This window comes from Castor canadensis, chromosome 13 (assembly GCF_047511655.1).
Source record: "Castor canadensis chromosome 13, mCasCan1.hap1v2, whole genome shotgun sequence".
NCBI classification, from domain to species: domain Eukaryota; kingdom Metazoa; phylum Chordata; class Mammalia; order Rodentia; family Castoridae; genus Castor; species Castor canadensis.
In genome coordinates this window covers 39248613-39261446 of record NC_133398.1, presented here as the reverse complement: position 1 = coordinate 39261446, position 12834 = coordinate 39248613, and the positions used below count along the sequence as shown (strand labels likewise).

Here is a 12834-nt window from a genome sequence, read left to right as displayed (position 1 = left end):
AGGAGAAAAGCCAGACTGGCTTCAGAAAACAGGAAATGGTCTGGCTGCCAGCTTTAAGACTGGGCAGTTCAAAAGGCCTCTTATCACTTCTGTGTCTGCCTTCCAGCCTCCTAGGGTTAGCACCAGGCCAACCCATAACCTCCCACTATCACCCACTGAGCCAACTAACCTGAATATGGATTATTAGTGAGGCTCCCATCTCGGCTGGCAAGTGCTGTGGGTGCAGCAAACGGAATTCCGTAGTAATCCTAGGATGGATCAGGGAGGCTAATTGGGCAAGTGGTCTCACCCCACTCCAGGAGAGCGAACCCAGCAAGCAGGACAAGCACTGGGCACCATAGGTGTTCCATACTCCTGAAACAGGCTGCTCATCTCACAGGCAGAATTGACAACTAACTGCAAATCAAGGGTGCCCATGGAAGTATGCAGCTCAAGGGGCCCGCTTTACTGTCTGGCATGCCAAGACTGGCCATCCCTGCAGCTCATGCCACACAGAGCTATCGGGAGGCCCTATCTTCTAGCTACTATACATATCTACTGTATGCCAGGCAGGTGGCCTGATGAATACCACAGGCTGAACCACCTTTACTGGCTTTTCCTGTGTCAGAGACTCTAAAGACAGCCAGGCAAGTTGATAAAAATAGAACCAACCTGGAAAATCAGTCAGTAGGAGAGGAAGAGCCTAGAAGATTTAAAGTGGGACAGGGAATAGTACCAGGTAGGTACAGTCCCTCAACTAGCCTCTTCATACCCAGTCTGCCCTGACAACACTGACACTGCAGAAGACCAAGGGCAAGAATAACAGACACCAGTGTGGAGACAGGGGGCAAAATATGGTGGAGCTCTGTGGACAAGAGAGCCATGTCCTGGCCCTTACTCACCATGCAGAACTCAAGACAGACCTGGACAGACCTAGACACAATCCCTTAGGCTGCTCTAGCTCTGAGGGCACAAGCAGACAAAATGTGAATGGCACTCACATCTGCTGCCAATGTCTCTAGGTAATCTCCAGGATACCCACAGAATTCCCAACCTAGAACCCCAGGAGGTGGAAGGATCAGGTGAACTGTGTGGAGCTCATAGGAACACAACTGGAGACAGATCTAGAGAAAGCCCAGAAGGGGGTACCCTTTCACAGAAGATGAAATCCAAAGGCAGGAATCAGGCACAAAAATAGCAAAGACTAAAAATGACCCAAGAGAAAATTAAAAGCTATATATTTCAAATGTGGACACACTTAAGAAAAAGTAAAAGGAGTCCCATCTGAGAGTGGAGAACCAAGGAGCCTCAATGGTAGGCTGAACCCCCTGCAGGCACCTCACTTGCATTGCATGGCTGCTGCCCAGGGGCTCTAGGAAGACTTTCCGCTGCAAAGTCTTCTAGGAGGACCCACAGGCCTGCAGTCAGCCTTTGTCACTGAAGGGGATTCCAAGCAGGTAGAGAAATGGTTCTTTTCTGAAAGGCAGAAGTGGTACTTGCAACTCCATAGCTCTCAGTAGCTATGAGCAGACTTCCTTAGAGTAGACCTCTAAGGAAGGGCAGGTAGCACCTCACTGGGAGAAAGCCCCTTTCTCTGGAAACTGGAAAGACTACATCCTGTGGTCTAACAGTCTCCAACATATGTCCTGGAAAACAGACTGAGAACTAGCTTACTCAGAAGGAAATCCTGCCAATTTGCAGGCAGAAACCAGGCTTGTTCTACCACTTTCCCCTCTCTTCTTATGACTGTGGCTTTCCCAGATAAGGCATGTGCTTCATGCCCATACCCAGGGGGCCAGAATAAAGAGGCAACCCAGCTTGAGAGGGAGGCAGCAACAAAAACCAGAGTTAGCCCAAGGTGGGCATTCTTGCAATTAAGGATGTAGCCAGATCCAAGAGACACCTTAAAGACAGCCATCACCAAGTACTCACTCATCTGGGGACAGAAGTATACTAACAGCACACTGGTCACTATAGTGCTATTAGTGCTTTGAGGGAAAGACCTTATAAAACACCAGGACCAAAGATGAAACAGTTTCTATGTAACCAAGTTGGCCTTAAACTCACAATCCTCCTGCCTCAGACTCTCAAGTGCTAGATTTACAGGTGTGCACCACACCTTTCTTGCTTTTCTTTTTTTCTTTAAAAAAAGTGAGGGAAAAGGAGGAGCTATATTTATTAAGGGGCATGGCATACTAGGGTTCTAGGTCTCAAAGGCCCTCAAGTTCTTCAAAGACAAGCACTGTACACTCATCTGCCAAACTCAGGGCCATTAGAACAGCTTTTTAAGAAGTTGTGTTGAGGGAGTTCCACAGTCAAGGATCCTGAGGGCCAAGTGGGGTGGTAGTCAAGGCCAAGAGAGGAAGGACCCCGTAAGAAGAGGATCACCACTGCCTCACCAGGCCACTCACCATGGGCAGCCGTGACTGCAGCATCTGGAGCTCGTCATACCCATAGATCTGTATAAAAAACAAAACGGGCATGTTAGGGACCACACACCATCCTCTGTGAAGCCCAGGTCCACCTAGGGGCCAAAAGACAGAAATGGGACTTGGATGAGCTGCTATGGGATGAATTCTGCCTAGATGGAGTCTAGATGGAGGAAGACACATCAGGAATTAAGGGGCAGAGACAATAAGGCACGAGCAGCCCAAGGCAGGCACCTGTAGCCCCAGCCCAGGACCCCCCTCACTAGGTACAGACAGGAGACAGTCCCTGAGGCCAAGAGGGGTGGGGCTGGCCAGGAGTTCCACCATGCACTCACCGGGTATGCAGGAAGAAGACCTCCAGGGCCCACGAGGTACTGGTTGTGCAGCAGGGGAGGTACCCCCGGAGGCAGGTTTGGGGGTGCTTTGCCTGTAAAAGGAAACACCACATGTGTAAGATTCCTTAGCTTTGGGAAGAGGCAGAGATCTATGAGATCACTGCTGGCTGCAGTGCACCCCAGATGGACCCTTGGTCACAAAGGCAGGGCAGCAGCTGACAGACACAGTCATGCTAAGAAGTGACTTGGGGAAAGACAGAAAACAGAAAGCACATGCCATCACATTCAGAATGTCTCAATGTCAAAGGGTTCTGGGTCCAGAGAAAAACATGCTCTTGCCACCCAATCAAAAAGGACACAATGAACCGAGCAAACATGAACATGAAACAAACAGCAACTTCACAACAGGAGAAGGAGGCTCTACAGGGACAGGAGACATAGGCTGAGGCAAAGGTGTGTTCTAGGGGTTTCTAAAGTCTGATTGACTCACTAAAACAGCCTAGGTCTGGCTGACAAGGCAATCAGTCACTTAAAATGGCCAGGAGAAGCCCACGATAGTTCATTTCTGACCCCTTCAAGTCATTGTGTCAACTTAGCTCCAGGGATGAACAATGACAAAAAAATCTAAGGAACTAGAAGCATAAAGGTTGCCAGGAAGCCTTGCCCCCATCAGTCAGGGCCAGAATGAGCATGTGATCTTCTGGAGTTTACGTTTACCCCCTATGCCCTGACATAGTGGGAACCCTTGCTGTGAAGCCAAGTTTGTACCTTTGAGGGGGCAAGAAAGGCCCCTGGGGCACATACCTGAGGTCACCAAGGGTGTGGCCCTGGTACTGCTGCTGGGTGCACTCACAGTGGTCCCACCAAGGCAGAGGCTGCTCACAGTGCTCATGCTCCCAGGCAGACTGACACCCGAGGATGGGACATTCGAGGCAGAGCTTGCTGCCGCTGAGAAGGTGGCCGAAGACTGGTGGGAAGGGGTGCTCTCCACACTTGCATGCTGGCAAAACAAAAGCCAGGACACATGGATCTAGAGGCAAAGAAGAAGATGCTGGAAGAGCCTTGCCTGGCCTTGTCTATAAGCCTGCATTCTCATAGTTAGGCTGAATAGTTAGGTGAAAATGCCAAAACACAGGGACTCTAAGGTGATAGGCTCTATTCTCAGTGATCATTGTGCCTGCCTCACTTATGCATCAGGACTGACCACTGTGACCAAATCTCTCTTAACAATCCTTCAAATTGCTGATACTTCCATATCTGAAATGAAGCACAGAAGTACAAGGCAAACTTCAAATCATAAATGAACACGGAGTACTTGGACATGGGGAAAGAACCCACCTCAGAAAAGCAGAGTCTTATAGGTAACCCAGGTCAAGCCAGAGTCTCTGGATTTCCTTCTATTAGGCTTCTTAGCAATTCTGGTCTGGAAACCACAGGAGGCCATGAAAGGACTTTCATTGCAAACCTGGTAACAGCTTCTGATCTTAAAAGGACATGTCCTCCCACTATGCTTGCTCAACAAGATCTACATGGGAAGGAAGGACAAAATCCAGCAGAAAGCCCAACAAGATCCTGAGTTCCAGTACTCCTGGCCAGCAGCTCAATTATAGTAACAAGATGCCATGAAGGGAATCAAACATTAAGTGGATAGGTGGAAGAAATATGCCAGATTGGACAAAGAAAATCCCAAATAAGTAGAGAAAAGCCGCAAGACTGACACAAGTCTCCAAACCAGAGTATGTGCAGTAAACAGAAGCACAGAAACACCTGGAGAAGCCAAAGAATATGAAAACCTCAGGCAAAAGAAGACAACCTCTCAAAGTCCTTGCAGACATCCCCAAAGCCTTCCCTATCCATCTAAAGAACACCCAGAAATAACTCCTCAAGCTTAAAACAGTTGAAAACATGGTTTCCTGGAGCTACCAGGGACTCGAGCTCCTCCAAGTACAGAACCAGGACAGAGAGAGCCTGACAGAAAGAAGTAGGCAAAGGATGCACTGCTCTGTCCAGCACCTAAGCCACAGACCTCAAAAGAACCAAATTTCATCTGCCACAGAACCTGGAATAGCTCTGACCAAGGTTTCTAAGTGCTACTGGCCATACAACCTTATAGGAGAGAGAAGGTAAAAAAAGAAAAAAATGAACATTTGCCATCTATTCATAAGAGATTCTCTATAGAAAACAAATTCCTGACTTGCAGAAAAGAACTCAAGTCATCCAAAAAGTTTCTATTCCCTTCACTGACCCTAGTAAGGCTGTCTTTGCTTACCATCCTGCACTATAAGGACAAACAACAGTCTTAACTAGACCACACCCTGTGTAAGTGCTTTCCTCAATGGCCAATTCTATCCACTGGCACTTAGGCAGTAAGCTCCCCAGGAACAGGCCAAGAAAAGCAAGTGAAAACAATGAGATTTCCTTTTGAATGCTGGATGGGAAAGACCTAATTATGACAGACTATGAAAGAAGACATATTTGACTATATTTTAAAACACAAACTATAAAATGACAAAACAGATGTGCCTCCCACCACAAATGGCTACTAGTCTCCCTATTATAAAGGGTTCCTAGAAAGAGGCCAAAACAACACAAACATGAACCTAGAATATAAACAGCTCACAGAAAAAGAAACTCAATGTCTTTTAAAAGCATAAAAGAAAAAATGTCCAAGCTTACTCAATTAAAAAAAAAAAAAAATGAGCTGGGCATGTGGGATATCAGCTACTCAAAAGGTAGAGCTAGGAAGATTGAGGCAAGCACAGGCAAAAAGTTATCGAGACCCTAACCTCAAAAATAAGCTGAGCATGGTGGTTCATACCTACAACCCCAGCTACTTAAAGAGGTGGAGGTAGGAGAACTGTGGTCTGAGGCTGGCCTGGGTAAAAGTGTGAGACCTTACTGAAAAATAAACTAAAAGCAAAGGATCAGGCTCAAGTTCAATGCGCAGTACAGCCAAATCAAACATGGTGGAGGTGGGAGGAGGGAGGGCACCATGACAAAGGAGAATGGTGGAGGGGGAGAATTCAAGTATATTTGATATATTGTAAGAACTTTTGTAAATGCCACAATGTACCCCTACCCAGCACAACAATAAAAAAAATGAGTAGAAATAATTTCAATAAAGTAGTTCATTTAAAAATCTCACATTTTTTCCTAACATATTGGAAAAATACAAACATGTAATGAGGCCATTTTTAGGAGGTTTTCGGGAAATAAGGCATTCTATATATTGCCAGTGAAAGAGAAACAGGTTAAAATCACTCTGGAGAATAATCTGTATAAAAATGACAACTGCCTAACAATTCCATATCCAGGATTTACCCTCCTGACAGCTATAAAGCAAAAATAACATGTAAACTTGTGGCCTTATTCAGTAGACCTTTGGTATCCACGAGTACTTGGTCCCAAGGAGATTGCCAACAAGGAAAAACCAAGATTGGTCAGGATGCATAGTGTTCAGTGCTGCACTGGGGATGCTTGATTCATTTTTTTCCGATAACACTGCCCAACATCCAATAAAGATATGCCACCTTTTAACAAATCTTCAATTTTCACTTTATTACTTAAGCATATTAACTTTTACTTTGCTTTTGGGGGACCATTTGCTTTTGGGGAGGCACAGTTTCACAAAATTAAGGGCAGAGAACACTCAGGAGGTAACGGCTATTTAAACACAACTGGTGATAATGTGGGACTGAGTAGTACATGTGTGGAATTTAAAATTTTTGTTTTTGAAATTTCTTTTGGTTTTTTTCTGGGGGGTTGGTACAGGGGTTTGAACTCAGTGTGTCATGCTTGCTAGGCAGGCGCTCTATCAGCCCTGAAATTTAGTTTGATTTTTAAAAAACTTAGCATTATTTTGACCAGGCTTTTGTCAAAACTGTAATAAATCCATGAATAAGGCAGGCTTATTGTACAAGTCAGCATTAGCATCAAGACAGATAATGTTCCTAAATAAGAACCAATAAAGTCAGACAGTACAACTGTGAGAACAGAGCAAAGAGTTGTGTCAATATGGAAAGAGTGCAAAGACACTGGGTTTGGGTGGGGGGTTGGGGGCTGCGAGCTGAGGACCATCGTATAGAGTAGTCGTTAATGTCGTGAGAAAAAAGACAAAAGACAAAGGAAGATGCCTATCTGATGCATTTTCCCTTAGTATGGATTTCTGCTAAGTCTTGAAAGGATGAATAAAATATAGCTTTTTATCACTTTTAGAAATAATTATTTTGAATATTTTAGCACTGTCACACTGACAGTGTGTGGGGCTCACTGGACAAGGCAATTCTGGCCATGGCAGTTTGGATCCCAGAGTCTGCTAATATGGTATGTGCAGTTCCCCGTGAGTGCAACAGGGGCTGAGGCACAAAGGTAGCTCCCCAGCACTCAAGGCTCCCACAACCAGACGAAGAAGCTGGTGGGCAGACAGGCATGCAGCCACACTGTGCTCCATGTTGAAAATGGTGGTTGCATGGTGTTTTATGACAAAGGGTCTTATATAAGATTCCACCTGGAAAACTGGAGTTAAAAATCCAGTGCTGGGCAGATCTCAATGGAAACTATGGCTTTCTCACCACCTGAGCTGATTCTCTTCTCAGAGGAAACAAATGTCACCAATTACCTGCCTCTCCCCAATCATTTCCTCTCAAATCCTCACCTTGTTTGGAGCCTCTGGCACCCAGGAGCCAGGACAGAACAGAATTCTGTCCACAACCTTATGCTACAATCCATGAGGACACATCCTACCTGATACCTCAATTTTGAATGTCTCTTGGTCAGGCGTCCTCAACAGCACAATTCTGCTTCCATTTTTGCCTTTTTACCCTCCAGACTTCCTTCAAAGTGTCTGCCTTGGAGTGGGGTAAGATGGCATGAGGGTAGATCAAATGGGATACATAATGACTACCACTAGGACAGTCATAATGACACCAACAGAATGGAATGCAATTATATTGTCAAGGTCAAGCAAGAGTCAGAAGTGTCATTCTCAGAAATGCACAGGTACAGAGGATGGAGATTCCCCACTTAAGAGTGTCACTTTCCTTCAAATACTTTCTCTACACCAAGTAGTGGGGGCACGGAGGGGGTTTACCAAAGAACAATGCTCTTCACTAAAAATATGCTTTAGTGGAGGCCAGGCTGGAGTCAGCAATGAACCTATTTTTCTGCAAAAATAAAACAAAAAAACCCTTTCAAATGGGTAGGAATATCTGCTATGAGGAAAAGAGAGGATAATAAGTTCTTGGGAGCAAGCTCATAAATGTCCCTCTACCAAGAGGACACAGGTCTGAGGCAATACCTCCAAAAAGCCACACCTCAGGAAGCAGGGACCTGCCACAGAGTCCAAGCAATGAGTAGCTACATCAAGACACTTCAGCCAGATGATTCCATATTATCTCAGATCTTCAAAATTAACAAAGTAAAGCCCTAGCTGCACATGGAAAGCTCCTGGCATACCAGGCAGGTTGGTGGGGAGTGAGCCCGAGGACACTTACTGTGTGTGGCGTGCTCGAGGAACGTACTGTATGCGCAGAGGAGAGGCTGTTCTGGTGGCTGGAGAGGGAACTAGAAGACAAAACAGAGCAGCGCATGTCCACCCAAACAAGTTTCTCCAAAGCATCGAGACCCACTTGGGTTGAAGTGGCTACAATCAAGTTTGTTCCTCCTAACCCTGGGAAAGTCTGCATTTCAGTCCTTATACCCTCAAAACCCAGTGATAAAGTCCTGGTGGTTTAAAATGACCTAAAATGACCTCACCATGAGGTCTGATGCATCCTGGCCTGGCAACCCTACAGAGACAATTCAGTAAAGGATAACCGTTTAATCTTTTGACTATAAAAAAAAGTAAAACCAGGATTGTATTGCCATGCATGGAGAGCTCATAAAATTGAGCAAATTTACCCAACATGCCAAAATCAGAGCCTCAATTTTCTTCAGACCCAGAGTTCAAATCAGATGCTTTTGCTCCCAACTACCCTATTATTATTTTTTTTTTTTTCTTTTTTCCAGTTTGCACTCAGAACCTTGCACTTACTAGGAAGGCAGGCACTCTACCACTTGAGCCATACCTCAAGCCCTACTACACCCTGCTCTAACTTGATCTCTGGAGCCATGATAACAACAAGTCAAATACCTGCTCAAAAATGCAACATCATTCTTACTTCACAAAACAGTGGTATGGACAGAAAGCTGGGGACAAAACAGGTAGGTAGCACCTGCCTAAGATCAGAGGAAAGTAGCAGGGAACCCATGGCCCCATCAATGCCCAGGAGACCCAGTGCTCTATGGCAGCAGAGGCATTACAAACAGTCAAGGTTTTCACATCCGGTGTTTTAAGACCTGATGGGGCCACACCTAATTGAGTATTAACATAAAAGCCCAAGATGTTATGTCGGGGCAATAAATAGGTTTCGTTTGTGTAAACAACGCTGTATGTGGCTCAAGAACTTTGCCCCAGTGTACTTCTCACTCTGGGCCCACATTTCCCCCGTACCTGCTAAGCTGAGAGAGGGGACTGCTGGCCAGGTCACCAGGCTGGGACAAGGTGGGCAAAGTGGCAGTGTGCTGGGATGCAGAGGGCAGAAGCGCAGTGCAAGAAGTGGTGCTGGGCAGGGAGCCCACAGATGGGAGGGCGGAGGGAGGGTCTGTTGTCTTTGGAGCTGGAACACATGAAGTAGCTGAAAGAAACAGATCTATTTAGCTCGAGAACTAATTTTGATTATTGGAAATATGCTGAGTATCTTGTAGCACATCAGGCTTTGGTAAGACATATTACGTTACATTCCCTAGGACAATGCCTAAGCATGTCACCAGATGGTCCCATCTCTGGTCAGATAAAACTAAAGAAACCACGTGTGTATCTATACACAATGGAATTTTATGCAGCCATGAAGAAGAACGAAATGTTATCATTCGCTGGTAAATGGATGGAATTGGAGAACATCATTCTGAGTGAGGTTAGCCTGGCCCAAAAGACCAAAAATCGTATGTTCTCCCTCATATGCGGACATTAGATCAAGGACAAACACAACAAGGGGATTGGACTTTGAGCACATGATAAAAGCGAGAGCACACAAGGGAGGGGTGAGGATAGGTAAGACACCTAAAAAATTAGCTAGCATTTGTTGCCCTTAACGCAGAGAAACTAAAGCAGATACCTTAAAGCAACTGAGGCCAATAGGAAAAGGGGACCAGGAACTAGAGAAAAGGTGAGATCAAAAAGAATTAACCTAGAAGGTAACACCCACGCACAGGAAATCAATGTGAGTCAACTCCCTGTATAGCTATCCTTATCTCAACCAGCAAAACCCCTTGTTCCTTCCTATTATTGCTTATACTCTCTCTTCAACAAAATTAGAGATAAGGGCAAAATAGTTTCTGCTGGGTATTGAGGGGGTGGGGGGGAGAGGGAGGGGGCAGAGTGGGTGGTAAGGGAGGGGGTGGGGGCAGGGGGGAGAAATGACCCAAGCCTTGTATGCACATATGAATAATAAAAGAAAATAAATAAATAAATAAAATGGGCAAAGATTTCAAAAAAAAAAAAAACCACGTGTGATGGCTGGACATATAAGATCCAAACAAAGAGCAAGAAATGACACCTCTATAATCATCAACTCTCCCATGAGGTGGACGTTCTTAAACCACCTACAGAGCACCCAAAAAGGAAAACAGGTGCTTAGATTATTATGTTTAACTATAAGGTGAGGCAAACATTCCTTCAAAGGTACAGCAGGGGAGAGTGAAGACTGATGGGCAAGACACCCCAGTGTGCTTCCATTCACAGTCCACCAAAGCAGACAGGCAATGCCAGAGCTCATGGCAAGCTCAGAGCACTTGGGTGTAAGAACCTAGAGGGGATACACTGTGGAGAGGTCTGTATGCCTTCAATCTGCAGAAAGAACTACTTACTTTCAAATGCACAGTAAGAAATTCCTGGGGGAGGGGAAAAGATGGCCCAAATAAGGTATATACATGTAAGTAAATGTAAAAACAACAGGAAAGAAAAGTTGTAATAAAAAAAAAAATCTACATGTAAGAAATTTCTTAATATGTGCTTCAACAGACTGAAACAAGCTCATTAGGCTTCAGAAAAGACATGGAACCAATCAACCCAACCTGTGGAAAAGACTCAGCTTAGTTCTATCCACACATAAAACTCAGATATGTGCTTGGAAATACATCACTGTCTTTTCCACTTAAGAGACAGAAGCCATCTTTTCTCTTCTGCAAGGTTCCCTGCAAGCCCGGGGCAGAGGGAGAGGAGACTCTAGTCTAATAGTAACGGAAAGATAAAAACGAACACAGGCAAGGACAGATCAACAGTCAATTCTTACAAAGGCCTTTACATGTCCTTCTTCTCCTATTCTAAAGATGAAACTGGTTCTTAGAGAAAGTGGATGAAGATAAAACTGATATATCTCAACCAAATCTAAGATTCTAAAAGGTACTTCCTTGGGCCCATGGATGGCAATGATAACAAGCTCACAGTAGGTCTTTCCATCAAAGAACAAGAACCATGGAAGGAGGGTAGGAACTGGTGGAGAAGTCAGTGTGGGAAATAAAAACCTGTGTTAACAGAGTGCAGTGGCTCATGCCTATTATCCCAACTACTCAGAAGGTGGAGAGCAGGAGGTTTGTGGTTAGAGGCCAATCTGGAAAAAAAGTTAGTGAGACTCCATCTCAACCAACAGCTTGGTGTAGTAGCATGCACCTGTCACCCAAAGTTACACAAGAGGCTGAGATTGGGAGGACTATGGATCTAGGTGAGCCTAGGTAAAAAAAAATTTGTGAGACCCCCATCTCAATGGAAAAAAAGATATACATGGTGGTGTGCATCTGCCATCCTAGCCATGGGAAGAAGAATAAAATTAGAGGATCATGGTCCAGACTGACCAGAACACCCCATCTCAAAATGGAGGTAGTGGCAGAGAGCTTGCTTAGCAAGTGTAAGGCCCTGAGTTCAAAACTGTACTTAAAAAAAGCATTGAGCACCAGGGGCTAAGCCTATTATTCTAGGTATTTGGGGTCTGAAATTGGGAGGATCACAGTTCAAGGCCAGTCTGGGTGAACAGTTCATGAGATATCATCTACAAAAATAACCAGAGAAAAATGGACTAGAGGTGTGGCTCAAGTGGTAGAGTGGCTGCTTTGCAAGCATGAAGCCTTCCAAGGGAGGAAGGAAGGAAGGAAGGAAAACAAAATAAACCATCAAGAGTATGAAATTATCACAATGAAATCCGCTCATATTATTAATGTATGATGACTCAAAATTTAAAGAATCACAGACAAGCAAGAAACCACTAACAGGGATTCGCTTGCACTATCTTCAGTAATCACTGAACTGTTATGTGTATGGGACCGGGCAGTCCTCATTTTCCTATGTGACATCCACAGTGAACAACATTTTGACTCCTCCTAAGGAACAGTCCCTCAGGTCCTGGAAGCAAAGGAGCACATCTTTCCTGCACTAGAATAACAATTTTTTTTTTTTTGCTTTAAAAAGTCCTCATTATTATTGAAGTGACAGCCCTTTCACCAATGTAAAATCTGTCTCTGAGCAAAGGATCTTTTAAATGAATTTCATATACCCCCACAGGTGGTACAGCCTAATTAGGGCAATCAGCTCCTTCTTGCTGTGGCTACAATATTTTTAATATACTACCAGTTATCATGTGGTCACATGGGAATCTCTAGTCAAACTTTGCTAACTGTACCACAAAAGAGTTAGTTTCTATGAACTAATGAATCTGTTCCAATTAAGGATCAAAAGCATGTGATGGTGCATGCCTATAACCCTAGCACTTGGGAGGCTGAAGCAAAAGGATTGAGTTTGAAATACTCAATGAAAAAAAAACTACTCAAAGTAGTTTTTAGGGAAAATGTAAAAGGGCTCTTTTTGGAGAATTAGCCATTGGCCAATAGGTGTTTTCACCATCATGTCAGCCATGCTTTCTCTCTCAGAGTTCCTCCAATCATAACAAGAACAGTTAGAAGATATACTTACTGTCTAGTGTCTGTTGACTTCGACCACCACCATGTCCATTCTATAAGGAACAGAAGAGAAAGTAATAAGTATACCCTATATGGATCCCATG

At 44.6% G+C, this 12834-nt stretch overlaps 1 protein-coding gene and 1 non-coding gene across 8 annotated transcripts in view; both read right to left on the bottom strand.

Annotated features, from left to right (window-relative positions):
• Window positions 1-12834, bottom strand: part of Ubap2 (ubiquitin associated protein 2) — a 99557-nt gene that overhangs the window by 2303 nt on the left and 84420 nt on the right. For 4 of the 7 annotated variants that reach the window (XM_020163842.2, XM_020163843.2, XM_020163844.2 and 1 more), the window contains 7 exons: window positions 12744-12783; window positions 9234-9417; window positions 8236-8305; window positions 3548-3773; window positions 2744-2835; window positions 2391-2438; window positions 170-248 (listed from right to left, as the gene is read on the bottom strand). In XM_020163842.2, coding sequence (XP_020019431.2) covers window positions 170-248; window positions 2391-2438; window positions 2744-2835; window positions 3548-3773; window positions 8236-8305; window positions 9234-9417; window positions 12744-12783 — 739 coding nt within the window. The remainder of the gene's footprint in view (window positions 1-169; window positions 249-2390; window positions 2439-2743; window positions 2836-3547; window positions 3774-8235; window positions 8306-9233; window positions 9418-12743; window positions 12784-12834) is intronic. The other 3 variants (XM_020163846.2, XM_074051596.1, XM_020163847.2) reach the window with 1 other exon arrangement.
• LOC141416038 (small nucleolar RNA SNORD121A) lies at window positions 10858-10935 on the bottom strand. The gene has a single exon (XR_012440963.1). It is a non-coding gene; the product is annotated as a small nucleolar RNA SNORD121A (small nucleolar RNA).